Consider the following 22331-nt stretch of genomic DNA (forward strand, 5'->3'; position numbering starts at 1 on the left):
GCTTTGCACATTCTTGGCATTCTCTCAACACACAATACCAATATGATACATAAATGACAACAAACCAATGGTCATGACCATCAAAGGGGCCATTGGTTGTTAATGACTTGATGAACTGTGCTAATTTGGAAGGACAGTCAGAGAGACATTATTGTAGTGTACAGTCTTTTGGCTGAAACCGTGGACCAGTGGCAGGGAGTGTCACACATAGTAAGAGGATGTGGGTCATTATACGACATGTATCAGTAGTGAGAACTGATAGCTGGATGAGAAGTCAAGGATTAGTCCACTAAGCTTGTTGTGACCACAGATTGTGGGGCAGCAGCAATCAAAATGAGCACAGAGCCTTGCCAGTAGGGATTAGAGAGAGATGTGGTGGGGAGGGTGCTGGTCTAGCTGTGCTGGTACGTTTACTGGCAAACACCAGATCTATCGAGAAGTCCCGTTGCTATGTTACAGTAGATCACTACCCAAACAGAATTCCCATCGATTTTAAAAAAAATAACATACGGCGAATGTCATTACTGTGCCTATTTTTGTTTGTCCATTATCAAAGGAATATACATTATCTTACATTGTATTTGGATACATTGTCATTTTGTATCCAGCAATGGGCTGTGAGCACTTTGTATTGTTTACGAGGCCCCACTAATACTGACAGCCCTCGCTCTCTCTCTCTCTCTCTCTCACCGTGTCTGTTACCCAGAAAGCTTTGTTGTCCCTCAACCAACATGTATCTGCCAAACTGGTTTAACAAAGACATTTAGTACATGCACAAGATACTGTTTGCTGTGGCGACATGGAGCTTTCCCTGTCTCTTTTTTAACCTACTACAGAAATGAGCTTAGTCAGTGGTCAATGTAAAACTAGCTATATCATTGATTGAGGAGTTATTCTGCCTTCTAACACTGCCTGTGTTACGTTAGGAGCTGTGAAAATGGGACTCAGAAGTACCACAAAGGTGAACAAACAATACATGATTGTGAGAGGACAATGACCATTAATGTTAGAATCATATCCTTGTAACCTAATCTCCACACCTATCATAAAGGGGATGATTAACGACTCCAACCTGTAAACCAGAGAACGGTTCCAGACTGATGCTTATCAGCCTGTTGTTTATTCACGTTGAAATACCGCCAACAATTCACCAAATATCTTGGAACAGAAAAGTTGTTTTAAAATGCTTCCTCTTAAAGGCCTACTCTTAGCCTAAATATGATATAAAGCCACAAAACTCTTAATCTTCTAACCACATTGAGGATGTTAGCAGCTTTTGCCCATAAGTTAAAATCATTTTTATCTGTTCAGGTGTACTAATATCAGAGCGAGCATCTTTATTTCAAGAGTGTTTTGCTCTTAAATCAAGGAAACGCAACCATCTTCATGACATGAAGGTATTTTTTTTATTACATTTTGCATTTATTAAAGAGAAATTTTCTCGACAACATACATTAAGCTGTGAATCAGATGTTAAGGAAGGAAGCAGTGTGACATCACAATATCTTACAGTTCAAAAGGAGTTGAGAGAGTGTCTCTGATGCATCTGTCAGTGTGTGTATATATATATATATATATAGAGCAAGGGTGGAAGACAAAGGCACACACCACAGAGACTCACTGTCCACAGTAACCATGGATACCGCGGCCAGAGATGCAGTCTGCACTATCGGGGTTCAAATGACCTCCCCTTTACTAAGCCTAGTCTCATGATGATGCACTCATTGCAATCGAACCCTACGTGCATCTGTGTACATGTCAGTTCAAATGAACACATACTATATATGCCTCAGACGTGGGGATGTTCTGCACGTTCTTCTCGCATTGGCTGTGGATGATAAATAGTTGGCTTTTCTCCATTGTAAATCAAAATCTGCTTGAGATCAAGAAACTCCCCTATCTACATAATATACCAAGAGAGTGCTCTGTTCATTTGGGGAGACGTGGTCAATAAAAATGAATATCAAGCAACAAAAAAATTTACAAAATAAGTGTCAAACATCAGATTGTTCAGTTATACTCTCATTCACCTTGATAAAAGGGAGTTAGTACAAATGAAATGACTTGAATCCTCCTGGAACATGTGTTTTTAAAAAGGTTAAATACATCTCCTAATAGTTATGAAACTCTTCTCTATCACAGGAACCAGCCTGCTTTTCACTGTCTAGAGTGTACACTAGGAACCAGGTGTCATATCAGCACAGTATGTTGTTGTGTTTCTCCTTCGTTAGTGTTAGATTATTGCTGTGCACCAGCAAGACCCAAAGTGGCCCTCTCAAGAACAAACATGACTCACTCCAATCAAACAGCAAAATAAAAGACAATACCAGGACTTATTGTATGAAGAAGAAAAAAAAACATCACACACACAACATCGTTGACACTGGCAGCACAACAAACGGGTTGCTTTAAGCGCATCATTGGCACAATCAGAAATGAACCACAAATAAGAATGTGGGGGTCTCCACCCCCGGTATATTTCTAGGGACCAGAATTACAACAAGGACACCTACATTCTATATTTGCCTTTATCAAACCAGGGAAAAGATGACATCAGAAAAATACCACAAAGAAACATAGTTAACAGCTAAAGAAATTGTCACTACTCAGGGTGTAAGGCACAAATGTACATGTGGAAGAGAAGCAGGCTATCAACAGATGTAATCCAGTCAGAGGCCTGCATGACGCGCCTAGAGAAAATGGGACGTTTCAGAACCTGCCAAAATGGCCGCTCTCCACACCTGGCAGAGGGCCCAACATCCACACCCTTCTCTTTTTCATGTGTGGACTTCCATGTTTTTTTCCCCCGTTGCACTTTACATGCAAGAATGAGGCTTGTTGGAACGCAGTGAGCCAGCAGCCAACCCGGGAGAGAGAGAAGTTACTGACTGCAAAGCCACAGTGCCGAACGTACGTAGATAGATGCCCATGTAGGAGTGATTTAGGGAGTGAGTTCCAGGAGTTGTGTGTTTTGTCTTTTTCTGACTGCTTTAACATGGGAGGTTCTGCTCCAACATGTAGGTTCCATCTAGCACAGTTAAATAAATATCTCCTCCTCAGACCGAGGTCACATACAACTCAAGCTTCAAAAACCAAAGGACCTAGTGGACCTTTTGTGTCAAGAAAGTGGTACTGGCTCCAGTTGAATGACTTAAAATAATTTCACACTTGATTAATTCATATTAAAAGATTTTCTCTCTGAGCCTAAAAAGTCAGTATTTTCAAAAGCACTTATTAAAAATAAATACAACAAGCTATTAGTATTAACAGTCATGTGTTATTCAGTAACCAGTGCAGGAGATTCTCAGACCAAGGCTTTTTTAACCAGAACTTGATTGCTGTGTCCAGTTGCTGTAACACTGAGAGGCGTTTCACAGTTTTCCATGTAAACTCAAGCTGTCGCTCCAGTCGGAGCTCACTGTGCCCAAGTGCTTGCTGGGAGAACCCTCCAGTCCTCACTATACAATTGATCCACTTTTCTCCCGCTGTCTGCTTTTGGCAGTCGGTTAAGAAAACAAAACATCAGTCAAGTCATGGTGTTCAAATGTCCAACACAACCACGTCTTGAATGCTACAACGGTGACATGTTGCTCGTCAATGAAATGTTCATGAAAGTAATTTTCTTCTCAGTAGCAAGTGTTCTGTGTTTCTGAGGAACTGGGAGTCAACAGCCTGAGCTCAACAACAACAACAACAACCATTTGTAGAATATTTACATATATATATATAAAAGAAAGATCTTTTAAAAGTGTGTTGCATTTGCTGTACATAGACCAAAGACTAAAGGAGATGCAATCGTGTTCCCTGTTTTGTTTTCTGAGCGTGATGATTATGTGCAGGAGTCATTGGACTTGACGTTCGTCGAGAGGGACACTAAAGAGGGTTTAGGCGGGACGTCGGGCTTGAGGTGTTTGACCCCGGTCCGGGGCAACGAACCGTAAGAGCTTATGCTGGGTTGTCGGGAGAGGGACATCCCCTGGGAAGTCATGTGCATGGAGTCCACCCTCTGTGGGGCGGGGGGCGGCAGCTCCACACGGTTAAAACTGGGGTTTCTTGACATGTGGGAGGAGTTGGACGAGTTGGTGTTGTGCTTTTTGAGGGCAGATCCTTTCTGGGCGCTCATCGGGTAGCCTCGCTTGAACTCGTGGCCATAGACAGAGGAGTGGACCTCTAGCCGCTTGCCCATCTGCGGCACGGCGGGGGGGATGGTGAGGGAGGCCTCCCTCTGGGGCACGCGAGGCGGCAGCCCGTCGCTCTCCACCAGTTTAAGGCCGTGGCAGGGGCTCTTCAGGGCCTTGTACTCCAGCGTGGCCCCCTGGTCATCCAGGCTCATCTGACTGAGGTCACTGCGGTGGGGCTGCTCCACGTACTCATGCTGGTAGGCCTTCTGGTGCTGGTGCTGAGGCAGCACCACCACACTGGGGATGTGGCCCGGGGAGGCCCTCAGAGCCAGGTCAGGGGAGATGACTGGGGAGCCCATGGGCGGCAGGTCCTTGGTGCAGGCGTTGATCAGGTTCTGGTTCCTCTCCCACTCGCGGCTTCCCCAGCTGGGCTTGCGCCTAGGCTGCATGGGGGTAGACTCTGGAGTGGGCATGCCGGCAAGGTCCAGGTGGTGCTGGTCGGCTTTGATCAGCATCTTGCCATTGGTGAGGCGGCCGTTGTGCATGAGCGGGGTAAGGATGGCCTCTGGGTGACCGTCCTTGACCCCGGTCTCAAACAGACCCGTCAGCTTGGTCACGCTGTTCATGGATCCCCTCCTATCGTGAACGTGGTCCTTGTCTTTACGCCTGGTCAGCTCAACATCTCGCCGCCGGTGGTCACACACACAGTATACGAGGATACCAGATAAGATGGCGCCCATGGCGAAGGCCAAGATGACAGCGATGGCCAGCAGTGTGACAGGGACCAGCTGGTCACGCCCCTTCTGGTAACTCTCACGAATAACCCCTGCAAAGACAATGATTAATTTATTTCAAATATATGAGTGATCAATGACTTAGCTGAAAATCTAATGGTTAAATTAACTGACGAATGAAGCACAAATAATCAGGAAACATTTGTCATATCCAATTTGTACTATTTGCAGCAATACTGTAGCCTACTGTCACGACATGTTATCAGTTTAAATCCAGCCTTACACTTGGCAAAAATGAGCTCATGTTTCCTACAATGAATTCAAAGATTAAACCTTGGCAGTTGAAATGAAAAAGATATATTAGATAAATGAACGCTCAAAAGGAAAGCTTTTTTTCCTCGATGCAAATGGGACTCGTTTCATATGGCTACGATACAATCTCATATCAGAGAATAACAGTAAAAATCTCTGATTAGACCTCCAAATCAAAGGAGTCGTGTCATACATTTCTTATAGGCCACTTTCCAGGGCCAGCTGTAAAGAAGAAGAAAAAAGACAGGTGGTTGGTTTCCGGGCAACTAAAAGACAGGCGGTTGGTTTCTGGGCAACTAAAAGACAGGCGGTTGGTTTCCGGGCAACTAAAGTGATGATTCAATAAAAATGCAGCAAAAAATGATGACGAGCATCTTGGCAAAGGAAGGGAGAGAGAGAAGATATTGGATGGAATGAAACAACAGTAGGTTGTTTTTAATTAAATGGGCACAGCTCTGGCATTAGGAGTCCTCATCACTATAAACACAGACAGAAGTGATAACCTCCAGCTCCTTGATAAATGTGTTATCTAATGCCCATCCAGAGTTACTAGAGTTACATAGAAAAATACAGTCCTCACCAAGTACAGATGTATTATGCATGCATCACACAAGACCTATGCAGAGGTGGTGATGAGATACTTTAAAGGGGAGGATTAGGCAGTTGGTTTCCATCAGACCTATGCAGAGGTGGTGATGAGCTACTTTAAAGGGGAGGATTAGACAGTTGGTTTCCATCAGACCTATGCAGAGGTGATGATGAGATACTTTAAAGGGGAGGATTAGGCAGTTGGTTTCCATCAGACCTATGCAGAGGTGGTGATGAGCTACTTTAAAGGGGAGGATTAGACAGTTGGTTTCCATCAGACCTATGCAGAGGTGGTGATGAGCTATTTTAAAGGGGAGGATTAGGCAGTTGGTTTCCATCAGACCTATGCAGAGGTGGTGATGAGCTATTTTAAAGGGGAGGATTAGGCAGTTGGTTTCCATCAGACCTATGCAGAGGTGGTGATGAGCTATTTTAAAGGGGAGGATTAGGCAGTTGGTTTCCATCAGACCTATGCAGAGGTGGTGATGAGCTACTTTAAAGGGGAGGATTAGGCAGTTGGTTTCCATCGGGTGTGCCGTACTACAGTATACTATACATACTGTACACAGTATGTCATACGTCATTAGGAGTACTATAAAGATCTGAATAATGTAATACCTGTATCCCAAATGTCACCCTATTCCCTATTTAGTGTGCTACATTTATCTATGGCCCTTGGGGCACTCTGTAGGTAATAGGGTGCCATTCAGGATTACAGTCCCAGTTTATGTTTCCAGCTTGGCCACGTCACTGTGGTGCTGGATGGAGAATCACGGTTCCCATAACACAGATAGACACTGATCTTTCGTGGAATGAAAAGGTGAGCCTGTTGAAGTGTCTGTAAAAACGAACATCTATAATCCTGCTTCGTTCGTCCTAAAACTGGAATATAAAAGAAACAGCATTTTTCCTCATTCCGCCCAAATGAAGTGCTTATCAGTGGAGTTGTGTTACTGAATGATTTCTGTGAGGAGTAACAAGTTTTATCTAGTGTGTGGTATTAATTGATGACGTGTGTTATGCGGAGGCCTCTGATGACTAAATGACCTGCCTCCATGTGAAACATCTGTTTCTCATCTGAAGTTGGTAACATCAGAGAGTCTTTCATTTCTTCCACCTTCTTCTTGTTTCACACGCCTCAGCTGCCATTTGTAAGCTTTCAGCTTTCCCTTCTATGCCAGCACGGCACACTGTAATTTACTCCTGTGTTTTCTGTCAGTTATTGTCTTGTGACTGAAATTACATCCAGCTATAGGTTTTATTTAAAAAGTGTTGGACTGAAACGTTTGACTTTATACATAAATAAAAAAGGATTGAATGTATAACCAAACAGCACTTGAGGCTAAAATATTTTGTCGAAAGAAACGTGTGCCGTACGTGAGTTGTTTTCTGGCAGTACTGGTCCCTTCCATTTCAAACCTTCTAGAACATAAATACATCAGTCTCTGTCTCGCTCGTTTTATTATGGGAGATCATGGACAACTTTGGTACAAAATCTTTGTGACATTGAATTTAAACACATTAATCATCCACAATGGTGCAGTTCAAATACTGGCAGGTGGATTTGAGTTGAGAACAACAAGTCAGAGGGGTTGAGCATGTCAGAGCTAAGCGTCCACTGTGGAGAAAAGAGAGCTATGGAGCTGGCCGACTGTCTTCTCCCAGGGTAAGAGGAAGGTTAATGCCTCTCTGAACCAACAGTGACTGGGTCTCCCTCAAACATAGCTCCCCTGCCTCTAGCAACTGGGGGGGCCACAGACCTTTCATGTATGAAGTCAATTGTTTCTCAAATGAACTTCAAAGAGGGTGCAACTAAAGGACAACAGGCCTCAGACAAATCCAAAGACAGCAGGCTTTTAAATCAAGGTGGCTTCCCTCATTTGAAGGGCTCTTTCATCAAGTAAACAGATGTTCAACTTTTGAATACTTGGATGTTGTTGGTTGACATTGAGAATCCCAGAGTATCTGGGACAGCGTGTTGAGGCTTAACATTTAAAGAAAGCAATTTTAATTATTTGTTGCCTCGTAACGATGTTATCTTGTATGAAGTAATAAACAATGATTTATATCTTCCAGTTTTGACTCTTCTCAGACTGCAGAGTGAAAGGCCACCAGAATACATTTAATAGCCAACAATCTCATTTGAATTTCACACCTCCAAAAGCCTTGTCACACCGATATTTAATCCAGATTTCAGATATTCTTCTTTCGTGTCAAAAGAACCCAGCACTTCCTTGTAAATGAGAAACACTGTCATCAAGAGTGACAGAGATGTGTGAACATTCTCACAGACAGTCTTTAATCCGTGAAGTTAGTGGATCCTAGTTGTTGCTTATACTGCCTGCTTGGTCTGGGAAGACTTTAAAGCCCCGTTTGCATCACAGTGAGTTTTTCTAGGGCTATAACCTCTGACTGGGGCTATAACCTCTGACTAGGGCTATAACCTCCGAATGAGGCTATAACCTCTGACTGGGGCTATAACCTCTGACTAGGGCTATAACCTCCGAATGAGGCTATAACCTCTGACTGGGGCTATAACCTCTGACTGGGGCTATAATGTCTGACTGGGACTATAACCTCTGAATGAGGCTATAACCTCTGACTGGGGCTATAACCTCTGAATGAGGCTATAACCTCTGACTGGGGCTATAACCTCTGACTGGGGCTATAATGTCTGACTGGGACTATAACCTCTGAATGAGGCTATAACCTCTGACTGGGGCTATAACCTCTGAGTGGAGCTATAACCTCTGACTGAGGCTATAACCTCTGACTAGGGCTATAACCTCTGAGTGGAGCTATAACCTCTGACTAGGGCTATAATGTCTGACTGGGGCTATAACCTCTGAGTGGGGCTATAACCTCTGAGTGGGGCTATAACCTCTGACTAGGGCTATAACCTCTGACCAGGGCTATAACCTCTGACTAGGGCTATAACCTCTGACTAGGGCTATAACCTCTGACTAGGGCTATAACCTCTGACTAGGGCTATAACCTCTGACTGGGGCTATAACCTCTGACTGGGGCTTTAACCTCTGAGTGGGGTGATAACCTCTGAGTGGGGCTATAGCATACACAGGCATTGTCTGAAAAGGATAAAATCTCAATCACATTGAAATGCGTTCAGTGATGTGTCCCTACCACATGCTGAAAGACTAAGGCCTCTATTCAGTCTGTATTGTCAAAAGTGCTACAGATTTTGCGATAGAAATGTTTTGGTAATTTTGAATTGAGTTCACATATGCAGCGTTCACAGTTAATGCCGCCTCTGCCAACGTGGGAACATTGCCTTGAATTTCAATTGGGCTTTTTGCGCCGAATTTCCACGATACAGTTTGAATAAAGCCCTAAATGGTGCTAACACAACACACAATATGGACCCAGCTGACTGGAAGGGAGGATGAATGGAAATGCCTTGAGGTTACATCTACCGTGCCTTGGAGAGAACCCCATTTTTGTGTTCAAAGATTGTGGTCGTCTTTTCAACTTGGAGGACGAGGTAGACCATCACTCAGAGGAAGCTATGTGCCTCAGAGAAAAGCAATCTCTGTGTTCAAAGATCATGGTTGTGGTCATGGTCGTCTTTTCAAGGCAGACCATCATTAAATGTAGCTATAGCTACAGTGGGTATCAGATGTATTTACCCACCTTGGATTTGATCACATTTTGTTGCATTACAAAATAGGATTGAAATAGATTTAACTGTGATTGTTTGTCATTGATCTAGACAAAATACTACATAATGTAAACGTGAAAATGTTTTGACAAATGTAATAACTATAATATAGTTGTTGCATAATATCACCCCCTTTGTTTAGGCAAGCCTAAATTAGTTCAGGACTAACATTTGGCTTAACAAATCACATAATAAGTTACATGGACTCACGCTGTGTGAAATAATAGGGGTTGACATGATTTCTTATTGACTACCCCTTCCTCTGTCCCCCATACAGTCAATACTTACATTCAATACTTGACTCAGGTCCCTCAGTCAAGTATTGAATTTCAAGCACAGATTCAACTACAAAGACCAGGGAGCTTTTCAAAAGCCTCATAAAGAAGGGCAGTGATTGGTAGACGGGTAACAATAACAAATCAGACATTGAATATATCTTTAAGCATGGTCAAGTTAATAATGATGCTGTGGATGATGTATTAAACCACCCAGACACATCAACGATGCAGTCGTCCTTCTGAACTGAGATGCAGGACAGGAAGGAAACTGCTTAGGGATGGGCCAGGATCCCTGTGGAATGCTTTGGACACCTTGTAGTCCATGCCTTGACAAATTGAGGCTGTTCTGAGGACATGAAGGGGTGCAACTCAATGATAGGAAGGTGTACTTAATGTTTTGTCCACTCAGTTTGTTGTACTCTGTTTGAGTCATGGGTACATAATAAGAACCTTTTAGGACTCTATTTGTATTTTTTATTATTTACAATTATCGCTTAAAGCCCCACCTATTTAAGAGAATACCTATTTAAGAGAACACTGTGCTCAAGCTAAGCATGTGGAGATCTACTCAGATCAAACTGTGGAAATTAAAATCACTTGTTTTAATTGCTACGCATTTTACGGTGAATGGATTAAATAGAGCACCTTGGGTTTAAAATGTAAGAACACATCTGAAAGACACAAAGAGGAAAGACCCATGTGGATCCTGTGAAATGCAGACGTGCTGCACTGTATGTGTTCTCTGAGGCAGAGGTAAAAGAACCTAGCAGGGCAACACAATGCAAGCTAATGGGGAGGAAGGAAGCCTGTTGCTTGAAGCTCGATATAAATGGCGGAAGTACACAATAGTAAAAATAACAGGTCTGATTATTTTTCTGACCTCTGCAAACATTATTACTAAACAGTCTAAATAGATTAAACATACTTAGAATCAATAGGAGATGACATATCACCGTCTCTCTCGGTTCACCTTAACATTACAGGGTATGTAATCAGAGGCTTCCTGAGTAATCAGATCGTTGTCCTCATTTCTGTTATTCCCTTTATTCAGACTCCCTTACAGACTTTCCAGCCTGATAGTGGTGTGTTCAAACTTAAATGGCATATTGGCATAGTAAATGTCTCCACTCTGAGGTTGGGCTTCTATCATGCCACACATTACAGGGAACTTAAGCTGAAAATAACCCTCTAGGTGCAACTGGCAAACTGTCTGGTGTAAAATACCAGCACTGAAGGTAGTGTTTGCTATGACAACCAGAAGGTATAGTGTTTGCTTTGACAACCAGAAGGTAGAGTGTTTGCTATGACAACCAGAAGGTAGATTGTTTGCTATGACAACCAGAAGGTAGAGTGTTTGCTATGACAACCAGAAGGTAGAGTGTTTGCTATGACAACCAGAAGGTAGAGTGTTTGCTATGACAACCAGAAGGTAGAGTGTTTGCTTTGACAACCAGAAGGTAGAGTGTTTGCTATGACAACCAGAAGGTTTTTTAAATTTATTTTTTACCTTTATTTAACTAGGCAAGTCAGCTAAGAACAAATTCTTATTTTCAATGACGGCCTAGGAACAGTGGGTTAACTGCCTTTTTCAGAGGCAGAACGACAACCTTGAGCTTACTAGTCCAACACTCTAACCACTAGGCTACCTACCGCCCCAAACAACCAGAAGGTAGTGTTTGCTATGACAACCAGAAGGTGGAGTGTATGCTATGACAACCAGGGTGCAAACCACCACCATGTGAATAATATTGTTAATTGTTTATATTAAAAATATACATATAGAATACACATGTAAACATGCAATATTGGAAAAGCAAAACTGTCCGGGGAAAACAGACACGTTTGTTGATTTACGTCCATTTCATTAATAGTGAACCATTAGAAGAAACACACTGAGAATCGTTTCCAGCATAACAAAATATGTTCCCATGTCCTATACACATCTACCCTTCATGGTACACAACCAGATGATTTATTTTCATAAACACAGATGCCATTCAAACCTGAGCCAGGGAGTAAAGTGAGAGTTAGTTGTGGAAATACCGTTCAGGCATTAGAAAAGTCACTCTACGTGGAACAGACGACATAGGCCACAGAGCAACGGGAGAGAAAACCTCCCTTTCCTTCCTTCCTTCCCTCCCTCCATCTGGATAGCTTTTGTAATGAACCCATAAATTGAAGAGACACACAGAGATGGCCACAGGTCGGTGGGGTGGAGGAGGGAGAGAAGGGGAGCACAGGATTCATTCCCTCAGACAGGGCAGGGGACAGATAGATAGGTATAACTCCAGTTGGTAGGGGGTAGGGGGTAGGATGCTCCATAAATACGGTTAGTAATTCATTTGCACTACAATAAGGTACAGCCTTGGAACATTCCATCTGGACAGATGAAAGGTCCTGTGGAAGGGAGACTGTTCACAATGGTAACAGACGGTGGTGTGCAGGGAGGGAGGGAGTGTCGTGGGGGAGAGGTGGGATATCACACAGATAGATGAGCCCAGACACAACGGTGCTCAAATGTACTGTGAAAGCCAGAACTGGTCACCAAGCAACAGTGGTGCTCTCATCTGGTAGATGGGGAGTTACTAGATATCCACTGTTTCACCATTCTAATTATTCCAATGTGTTGCCCTAATACATATTGATACTGTCATATTCATTAACAGATAAGGATCCCAAAATGAGTGAGTTGCAAAGAGGAAGTTGGAATGTCATGTAATTTTAATTGCTAGCAGGGATGAATCTGGGGGCTAAGAATTTGGGAAGTTATAAGTCTTCGATATTTAAAGCTTAATTTATTTCAAAACATCTTCTGGTGATGATGAATTCAGATTTCCCTGCTCTCCTGTTGTGTTTTCACAGTACATTCGGCACCTGGAGCTAGGAATGAGAAGAGAAGTGCACCTGCACAGGTGAAAGAGGGATAAAGTAGAGGTCTTCAGGGTTTCAACAGACACAAAATTCCGAGATCCGACCCGGGACACGAGCGGATCGTGGTCCTAAATTCGGACTTTAGTCTCGGATCTGGGACGGGTCTGATATAATTGCCACGGGTCTCGGGTATGTTCAATTAAACTGTATCTACCGACTGGACCCGATTGGACCTGTCCTCTGTTAATTTAGTGTTTGTGTAATGAGATCTGTTTGAGCTTGTTATCTGGGTCAGCCAATTGCAACTCAATAAAACGTATAGCTAATATCTGGCTGAAACTGGAGCCTTGGCCTAGGCTACTGTTGATTGTGAAGTCGGAGTCCTTTTTCATTCAAGTAAAATGAAAGTTAGAGGAGAAAGACTATAGTGAATAGGAGCCAACGATGGGAATGTCCTCGGGGACAAGTTGTAATATTGTAGTGGACAAAGATGAGAAGAACATTGGTGCAGTCAAATGGACTGTGTGCAACTCGCTGTTGAGGTTTGATGCAATTTTCTACCTTTGATTTATTTTTGTATTTATTATCAATTGTTTAGTCATTATTATTATTATTGTAAATTATTATTATTATTATTTTAAATTATTATTATTATTATTGTATGCCAATTTAATAATCTAAACAAGTTATTTAAATAGCCTATGCAAAAAAGTGTTTTGTTTCATTTTGTTGAGATATTTTTTGTTGGCTAAATTAAGTTTTGTCTTTAATGTTGTGCTCCATATTTATATTGAACAAAAATATAAACACAACATGCTACAATTTCAAAGATTTTACTGAGTTACAGTTCATATGAGGAAATCAGTCAATTGAAATCAATTCATTAGGCCCTAATCGGTCACAGATACCTTACAAAAATGGCCCTCAGGATCTCATCATGGTATTTTTGTGCATTCAAATTGCCATCGAAAAAATGCAATTGTGTTCATAGCTTATGTCTGCCCACACCATAAGCCCACCGCCACTATGGGTCACTCTGTTCACAGCGTTGACATCAGCAAACCACTCGCCCACACAACGCCATACACGTGGTCTGTGATTGGTATTTGGTATTTTATTAGGATCCCAATTAGCTGTTGCAAAAGCAGCAGCTATTCTTCCTGGGGTCCACACAAAACATGATATAGAATTACATAATACAGAACATTAATAGACAAGAACAGCTTGTGAGGCCGGTTGGACATACTGCCAAATTCTCTAAAATTACATTGGAGGAGGCTTATGGTAGAGATGAACATTCAATTCTCTGGCATCAGCTCTGGTGGGCATTCCTGCAGTCAGCATGCCACTTACATGCTCCCTCAAAACTTGAGACATCTGTGGCATTATGTTGTCTGACAAAACTGCACATTTTAGAGTGGCCTTTTATTGTTCCCAGCACAAGGTGCACATGTGTATTGATCATGCTGTTTAATCATCTTCTTGATATGCCACACCTGTCAGGATTATCTTGGCAAAAGAGAAATGTTCACTAAAATTGATGTAAACAAATTTGTGCACAACATAAATATGCTTTTTGTGTATATGGAACATTTCTGAGATATTTGATTTCATCTTCTGAAACATGGGACCAACACTTTACATGTTACGTTTATATTTTTGTTCGGTGTATTTTAAGGTTAAATTTAGGCCTGTCGTAAAATAAATAGCATTAGCCTATTGCTGTCATTTGTTGGGTAGGCCCTATGGTAGGCAATCACCTTTGTTTGTAATTAATTTAATGACGCAATATAATTACCTGTTCATATTTTCCATAGAAACAATTACTTTAATTAATTTTTAAAGTTAAGCAACTTTTGTGAAGGTTTGGTGTAGCATGGCTATTATTAGGTTTAGCTACTGCAAGCCTATGAAGGCAGTACACACCAGATGGCTATTATTAGACTTAGCTACTGCAGGCCTATGACGGCAGTACACACCAGCTGGCTATTATTAGACATAGCTACTGCAGGGCTATGACGGCAGTACACACCAGCTGGCTATTATTAGACTTAGCTACTGCAGGCCTCTGAAGGCAGTACACACCAGATGGCTATTATTAGGCTTAGCTACTGCAGGCCTATGAAGGCAGTACACACCAGCTGGCTATTATTAGACATAGCTACTGCAGGCCTATGAAGGCAGTACACACCAGCACTCCAACTGACTCCGACAGTTGAGCTTGAGGTGGGAAAGAATGTTTCAGCCCTACCAGAGTTACTCCTTTAATCTAACAACACAATCCTTATCTTTATCAAATATATTCTGATAGAAAATGTACGAATGAGCCTGTATGCCTATATCTGTATTGCAGTAGTAGCCTCTAAGAAGTACATGTTGATGTTGGGAACATGGCTAGCTTGTCTCCTTTAATATATGTTTTAATATTCATACAGAGAATGACTAGGCCTGTCTGCATGCAATGCCCTGATGCATTTATTGCTCAGATCTCCGACAACTGAACAGTGAAGTGGACAAGTAAAAACCAATAGACTATGATGTTTGGAATATGCTATACATCGAAACACAATGAATATGTTTCCTGTCATTTGTTCTAGTCAGTTTTTAAGGACACGTAACTGTGGATCATTTGTTTATTGATGGCGCTAGCAGTGCCTAGTTGGAGGTTCCTTTCTCACCCTCTTTCTCTCGGGTCTGAACGGGTCTCTCGGATCCGAACCAACACGGGCCTGACTGTCCTCGGGTCTATTCGGAACAGTTCTCCGTTTTAAAATATATATATTTATGCATATCGCAAGTCGGGTGGAAAAGCCACGGATCCATTTTGGAATGGATCCAACTTTTTGGACCCCTGAAGACCTCTAGGATAAGGACATAAGGAGATGAGTACTGCAGACAGTTTGCCATGCAGGGACGCTTTAAGCTGCATGGAGGCAAAATGGTGCTTAATTACAATCAAAGCAGGGAAATAAATAGTCAAGCAAGAGTTGAAAAACAAGCCATGCAAATACAGTCAGTCACAGAACCAAAACAGGCAATATCAGAGCTCACTTCAAACACAAAAAAAAGCAACTTGAGCTGAAATTGAACTGATAATACTGAGACAAGCTGCAAAACTGTTGTTGAAAAGAAAAACACTGGAAGCTTGGTTTGAATGTGAGCCCTTGTTGCTGTGAACTGGGTTGCCATGACGGTTGCCATGATGGACGGGGCCAGTCAGGTCCCAGGTAACAGCAACGAGGGTAGCAACACCACAGTGATGCTGTCTAAGCATGCTGTAGTCTCTGCCACCATTGTGTCTGTCTAGTCTTGCTACAGTTGTCTGGTTCCAGCTCCCAGAGAGGAAAGAGCGAGAGGAGAGCAACAGATCGCTCACAGAGATTCATCTAGACTGCATCCCCATTCTCCACCTTTCTCCCACATTAAAATTCCTCTCATAGATTTAACAAAGCTAGAAACTCCTTCCAGTCAATGTTTTCACCAATCCAATGCGTTTAAAATCCACAACGGGAAGTGCTCACTTCTGGAGAAGGGAATGGCAGAGAATTGGGACGCAGCCATAGAGTACCACCCAGGAGACTTCACACACTGCCACGCCCCAGAGAGAGATATGATGACCTCACCCTAACACACACACACACAGAGCTGCACTCCTCATTGGTGTGTGTGTGAGTGTGTGCGTACGTGTGTGCGAGCGTGTGTTCTGTGGATGTCTACGGTCACCTCTAATCATCCTTATTGATTATCAATATCTTCTCATGGCAGCCAGTCATCTAATAAGATGACTTCACATTACATTTGATGTAATGGAACTTCTAATGGTTTATCTGTTATTACAGGACAGGGCATTGATCAGTGCAATCACAGCTGTGTTTTCTCTGTTTGTCTTTATGTGTCTGGGCTTAAAGTGACCTTGAGCCATCTGGGATGTTAACACCATATCATGCTCCTGCACAAGATAAAGCTGGGGCCATCTTCTTGTGAAAATAAATACATTGCAATCTTTATTTTTTTCTTCTTCCTGAAGTGTAATGGTGTGTATATTACATCTCCTCGGGAACATGAAACTCTTTGTTTAATAAATCTCTCTACGGGGTGAGGCAATTTGTTCTCTCCTGACGCTGTTACAGTTCTGGGCTGGTCAGCTGGAAGTAGACACGGTAAACTTCATCCCTGCCACAGGAGAAATGGACTCTTCTATTCCAAGGCTTACCAGTGGCGTCCTGCTGGGTCTGAGAGGGCACCGCCATATAGGGGTCCCTCTTATCTGAGGGCATGGGGGGGTCCTCCTGCTCCACCATGCCGCCCCGACCCAGGGGTCCTCCTGCTTGGGGGTGGGCCGTGGTGGGGAATGGGAGGGTGGGATGGCCTGCCGGACACAACACAGGTTAACTCTCCTCACACACACATATACGCATGGACACAAACACACTCTTTCAGGGGGCAGATGGGCTGTGCGAAGTTACAAGAGAGAGAGAGAGAGAGACAGACAGAGAGAGAGAGACAGAGGGAGAGGGAGAGGGAAAGAGAGAGGGAGAGAGAGAGGCAGAGAGAGAGAGAGAGAGGGAGAGGAAGAGAGGGAGAGGGAGACAGAGAGAGAGCTCCTGTTCCTGTTCTCACTTACATGTCACGCTACCGCTGGCTCAGACTAAAAAGCCTCTCACAAAATCACCTCAGGGAGGCTTACCTTTGATATGAAGAGCAAGAAAAAGTCCTCCCTCCCTAACAAACCTGTCTTCTATTTTTGTTCTCTGCTCTCCTCTACCCACTACGTTTCAATGTCAATCCATCAGCTATATTTAGCAGAGTGCTTTGAAAAAGCCCAACAACATGACCAAATTAATCATGAGGGGTAATTAAGATATTAATGTCCTTTAACCTAAATTGCCCTACTGATTACACTCATCAATGACACTGCACTGCTGGCCACAGTTACAACGGGACTAAAACAAAACTAGTCCATACCATACTCTGTTGTTTTTCTATGTTGTATCAATATCCACATTCATTCTACTTCACTTGGTTCCAGCCTGTATCTTTTTGTGGCTCCTCTATGAAGAATGTCCAAATAAATCCCATTATCAGTGTCCATCCTCACGTCTCTCCTGTTTAGAGCAATAACTTGAGTCTCCTTTCAGGCGACCAGCAGCCATACTGTAATCAACAGCTCGTATGTTAATCAGGCCAGCTCCCAGTAAACCATTTTAACACGCTTTCCCATGAGGGGGTGATGGTTGCTGAGAGGCTGGTGGTGGGGGTAGGGAGGGGAAGGGAGGAGGTAGGGGGCTGGGATTGTTGCCGTTTGTCTACCATGAACAACAGCCCCCAAGCCTCCGCGTGGCAATCATTAAAATGATTTATTTAACAATGCACCGTGGGCTGAGAGATTAGTGTGACAGGACTATTTTATAATTCATTTTCTTCGGCCAAGGGAAGTGCAATTCAGTCAGATGACACACATACAGAGGCAAAGCACCAGCTCCTTGGAAAAGAAAATCCTAAACTGCCAACTTGTGCAGATTCCTTTTTTAAAAAGTTTAACAGAGGAGGAGAGGGCTTGTCTGGGGGGAAAGAAAGGGCATTCGTCTTCAGCACTATATCAACAGTCTGTGTCTGAAACGCTTTGGGTTTGACTGCCTCAAATACACAGCCATACCTACAGGGAGAAACAAACACTCACAACTGCAGGGCTACATTTAAATACAAACACTTTGTATTTCACCTGAAATCTGACAGGAAGAAATGGGGGAACACAGTAGGGGAGAAAAGGGATTATATCTGGAATGATATCACCCCCCAAAAATTGCTATTCTTGTCATTCCATATGGGAGTGTGAATGCTTGGTCTTGTATAGATGAAGTGTGAGGTGCTATGGAGGACTGTGACATCGTTGCAGGCTAATCAAGACTGTTTATCATTCTTCTTCATAAGCCTGGACGGAAAATAGTTTAATCAACCAGCACCAAGAATCGAGCATAAACACATTCAATAGATGTAAGTGTGGAATTGAATTGTGCTGTCTGTCTGCGTGTGTATGCGTGAGTATGCTTGTAAGCTAGTGGTACCATGCAGCAGTGCTGTGGGTTTGTATGGGAAATGTTGGAGCTTCTAGAGCAGTGAGCTTGTGTTTAGCCTCTGTCAACAACCTCCATCGTTTTCATGCACCTTGATGAGTCTGGTGAACCACAGTGAATCATGGAGGCCTTTTCTATTAACAACAAGATCCATCCAATTAGGGAAACAAAGGTTAGGACAAATCAATGCTATTGCATCGCAGTCTAGAGGTCCTTCACAGCAGGAGGAGGGGTGGAGGGGAGGGAAGATCTGGACTCGGAACACTGAGGAGTGGATTAGGAAAGGTTCTAGATGCTAGAGAATTACACTATATATGACAAACTGGGGGAAAACAAAAGTAAACTGACCATGGCGAGGCCTTTCATGACTGTGAGGACTGGACTGAACGTCTACAGAAAGAAAAGGAACGAAAAAAAATATAGAAAATGAAACATTTCAATTAAAGCTCAGCTCGTTTAGCTTCTCGTGAAATAGTGGGCGGGGTTTCATTATGGTGAGAGCAAAAAATTGATTGAGGGGAAGAGCTGAAAATAAATACGTGTGAGGGGAGGTATCATCTCGTTACCTCGGGTTTGGTACTTACCGTTGAGGGCCACGAACGCATCTAAAAAAATAAAAGGAAAAATGTGTTAATTCGGTTTTTTTTCAAAGAGCAAAATAAATAAAAAATACAATTGGGCATGATCTAAACCATCTCTTCAAAAGGCGCATTCACAATGCACCTTAACTAAGGGCTGAAGGACATTTTTGCCAGGGGCTAAGTGAATGTTCACCTTAGCTCAGGGCTAGTTGGCTCTGCTCTGAGGCAGTTGGCTCTGTTCAGGAGCAGGGTTAGCCCCAGAAACACTGTGCCAAAATAGCCGTGTGAATCAGGGTCAAGAACAACGCCTAGAATGTTCACTGTCCAATCACAAAAGCTGCACTGTCCCTTAATTTACAAATGCTTGTGATGCCTATAATGCAGTAAATTAATATTCTACCATGGGTTGGTTAAAACAAGCATTATGATTGGTTGAGACGTGTTCTAAGCAATACAAAAAAAACTGTTTTGCACAGGTAAGCCTTTGAAGCAAAAATGGGCATCTTGTTTTCTGTTCCATCTGAGAAATCCCTACTCATCGAGTGTCCCATCAGCCCAGCCAGACAATTTTTACCCCTTTTTCGTGATATCCAATTGGAAGTTACGGTCTTGTTCCATCGCTGGAACTCTCCTACGGACTCGGGAGAGGCGAAGGTCGAGAGCCATGCGTCCTCCGAAACACGGCCCTGCCAAGTTGCATTGCTTCTTGACACACTGCTCGCTTAAACCAGCCGCACCAATGTGTCGACGGAAACACCGTCCAGTTGGCAACCGAAGTCAGCTTGCAGGTGCACAGCCCGCCACAAGGAGTCTCTAGAGCGCGATGGGACAAGGAAATCATGGGTCTCCTGGTCACGGCTGGCTGTGGCACAGCTTGGGATCAAACCCGGGGCTGTAGTGAAGCCTCGAGCACTGCGATGCAATGCCTTAGACTGCTGTTCCACTCTGGAGGCCCCAGACAGCCAATTCATTAACTTGATCTCCACTGTAAAAAGCATGTAGACATTGTTTCCCCTTGCTTCTAGCCTAACATTTGGTTTGCAACAACGGGGGTTTGTACATACGTTTCTGTCTGTCTCAACATCTCCACTGTCCTATTAACAATTAACATGTCAGGACATCTTTTCTCAGCCAGTCAAAATCCCTAATTTTTACAAAGTAAGGTAAATAGAAAAACAGGTCAAACCAACGCAAATGCCGCTACTTTTCTGTTATTCTAGTTGCGCGGTTAGTTGTGACTGTGTTAGCCTTAGTTGGCTAGCTAACCCGTTGTAGAAAAGCAACTGTACACTCGAGTTAATTACAAAACTTTTTTAGCACGGCTGTGTTTTCATAGCTTTTCTATTGATTATTAATTGGATATATCCATGATAATAATACTGTTGCATGATTTCGCCTGGATCAGAAAAGTTGATGTCTCGTTCATACGCAGCATTCTCTGTACTGGGGCGAGATCGAATTTCAAAAGTGTAACTTTGTTTCTGAGGTTAGACAGGCAGACAGCAAGGTTTATACAAACCATCACTGTTGGAAATAAAATGCTAGGCTATAAGCAAGATAGTCCAGGGCTAAGAACAATGCAATGTGAAAAGGCCTAAAGTAATTGAGAATCGACTGCCTGTTCAATATTTATCGACATTCTCATCTATTCTATGGTTCTTCTTTAAAGGACATTCTCATCTATTCTGGTCTACGGTGCTTCTCTAAAGGAATGTGAACAGTCTATTCTGGTCTATTGTGTTTCTCTAAAGGAATGTGAACTGTCTATTCTGGTCTTGTGTTTCTCTAAAGGGATGTGAACAGGCTTTCCATTCTTGTTTTCTTCTGATTCATTGGTATTCCCCTAATCGGTATTAACCACAAAGCAACACAGAGCTATGTACTCTAGTCTATACAGAGTGGTTGTGGACTCTTTAGGGGAGTATGGTCTGTGTGTGTGTGCGTGAGTATGTGTGTGTGTGTGTGTACAATGTTTGTGTGTGCTGTTGTGTATGGTGGGGTGAGATACACGTCCCTGTCCTGCAGGACAGAGGCACATTGAGCCCAGATCAACAGAGGGAATAGGCCTGCTTACTTTGGCAGTCTCCCAGTCCATCTGTGTTGCCATGCTCCACGTCCTGCTCGAAGGCCGATCTGCATAATGAACAGAGACATCATAGTGAACGACTGGACTCACACAGGCCTGGACAGATCAGAACTCACAGAGGCCTGGACAGATCAGGCACCACAGGACCAGCCAGGAGGACAACCCTACTGTCTGCCTTCACTATCGATATAGGTCCACGGTCCAGTCACAAGCATCAGGGCCAGGGACCAGGCCAATGAAGCAGAAGGAAGGTGGACACTATTTTCTCCCAGCAGCCCACACCCAACTTTCCTGAAGGACCACCAACCATGCAGTGAAACAGAGCGGCCAACTGTCTGGGAGATTACAGTCAAGGATGACAGCCTCTGCTGCCTGGACCACTGCTTACAATCAGAGCATGGATCATGCTCTACACAGCCTGGTTTACCAGGCTTCAAATCAGAAGTAGAGTATTGATGAAACCATTTTTGCTGAAATGCAGTAAGAGGAAACACACATGCTATGTAGTTTTTAATATGATGTTGACTTATCTAGCCTTCGAGGGTGGTGCAAGATGTCACCTGGTAATATACAGCAGACCCACAGCATATTGGTCAGAGGAGACAGAGAGACAGAGAGACAGAGACAGAGAGACAGAGAGACAGAGAGACAGAGAGACAGAGAGAGAGAGAGAGAGAGAGAGAGAGAGAGAGAGAGACAGAGAGACAGAGAGAGAGAGAGAGAGTCAGAGAGAGAGAGACAGAGAGAGAGAGACTCTATAGGGCCTGTTTTCCCTTCCCCAATCAGACCACTCCCAGACAATCCTAGCTAAATTCTTGCTTGAGAAATTGCTCTTTGCTAGGAAGCAATATTAGTTTATTTTAAACAGGTACTTAATTGTTCAAAAATGATTTGATATTGAGATACAAATGGCTGCATTGGGCCTTTAAACACTGAGACACGTCCGGCCAAATGCTTTCAATCGCTCGCCACAGAACCTACAGATCATAGCGCTCTTATCCTCACTCACT

General features: G+C 43.2%; 1 protein-coding gene across 6 annotated transcripts in view; it reads right to left on the reverse strand.

Moving 5' to 3' along the window:
- Window positions 1–1383: 1383 nt before the first annotated feature.
- LOC112247117 (semaphorin-6A) overlaps window positions 1384–22331 on the reverse strand; it is a 90757-nt gene continuing 69809 nt past the window's right edge. For 2 of the 6 annotated variants that reach the window (XM_024415794.2, XM_024415795.2), the window contains 5 exons: window positions 21310–21368; window positions 19239–19259; window positions 19003–19044; window positions 16794–16949; window positions 1384–4947 (listed from right to left, as the gene is read on the reverse strand). In XM_024415794.2, coding sequence (XP_024271562.1) covers window positions 3830–4947; window positions 16794–16949; window positions 19003–19044; window positions 19239–19259; window positions 21310–21368 — 1396 coding nt within the window. In that variant the 3' untranslated portion in view covers window positions 1384–3829. The remainder of the gene's footprint in view (window positions 4948–16793; window positions 16950–19002; window positions 19045–19238; window positions 19260–21309; window positions 21369–22331) is intronic. The other 4 variants (XM_024415796.2, XM_024415797.2, XM_024415798.2 and 1 more) reach the window with 4 other exon arrangements.

Source organism: Oncorhynchus tshawytscha, linkage group LG04 (assembly GCF_018296145.1).
Source record: "Oncorhynchus tshawytscha isolate Ot180627B linkage group LG04, Otsh_v2.0, whole genome shotgun sequence".
NCBI classification, from domain to species: Eukaryota; Metazoa; Chordata; class Actinopteri; order Salmoniformes; family Salmonidae; genus Oncorhynchus; species Oncorhynchus tshawytscha.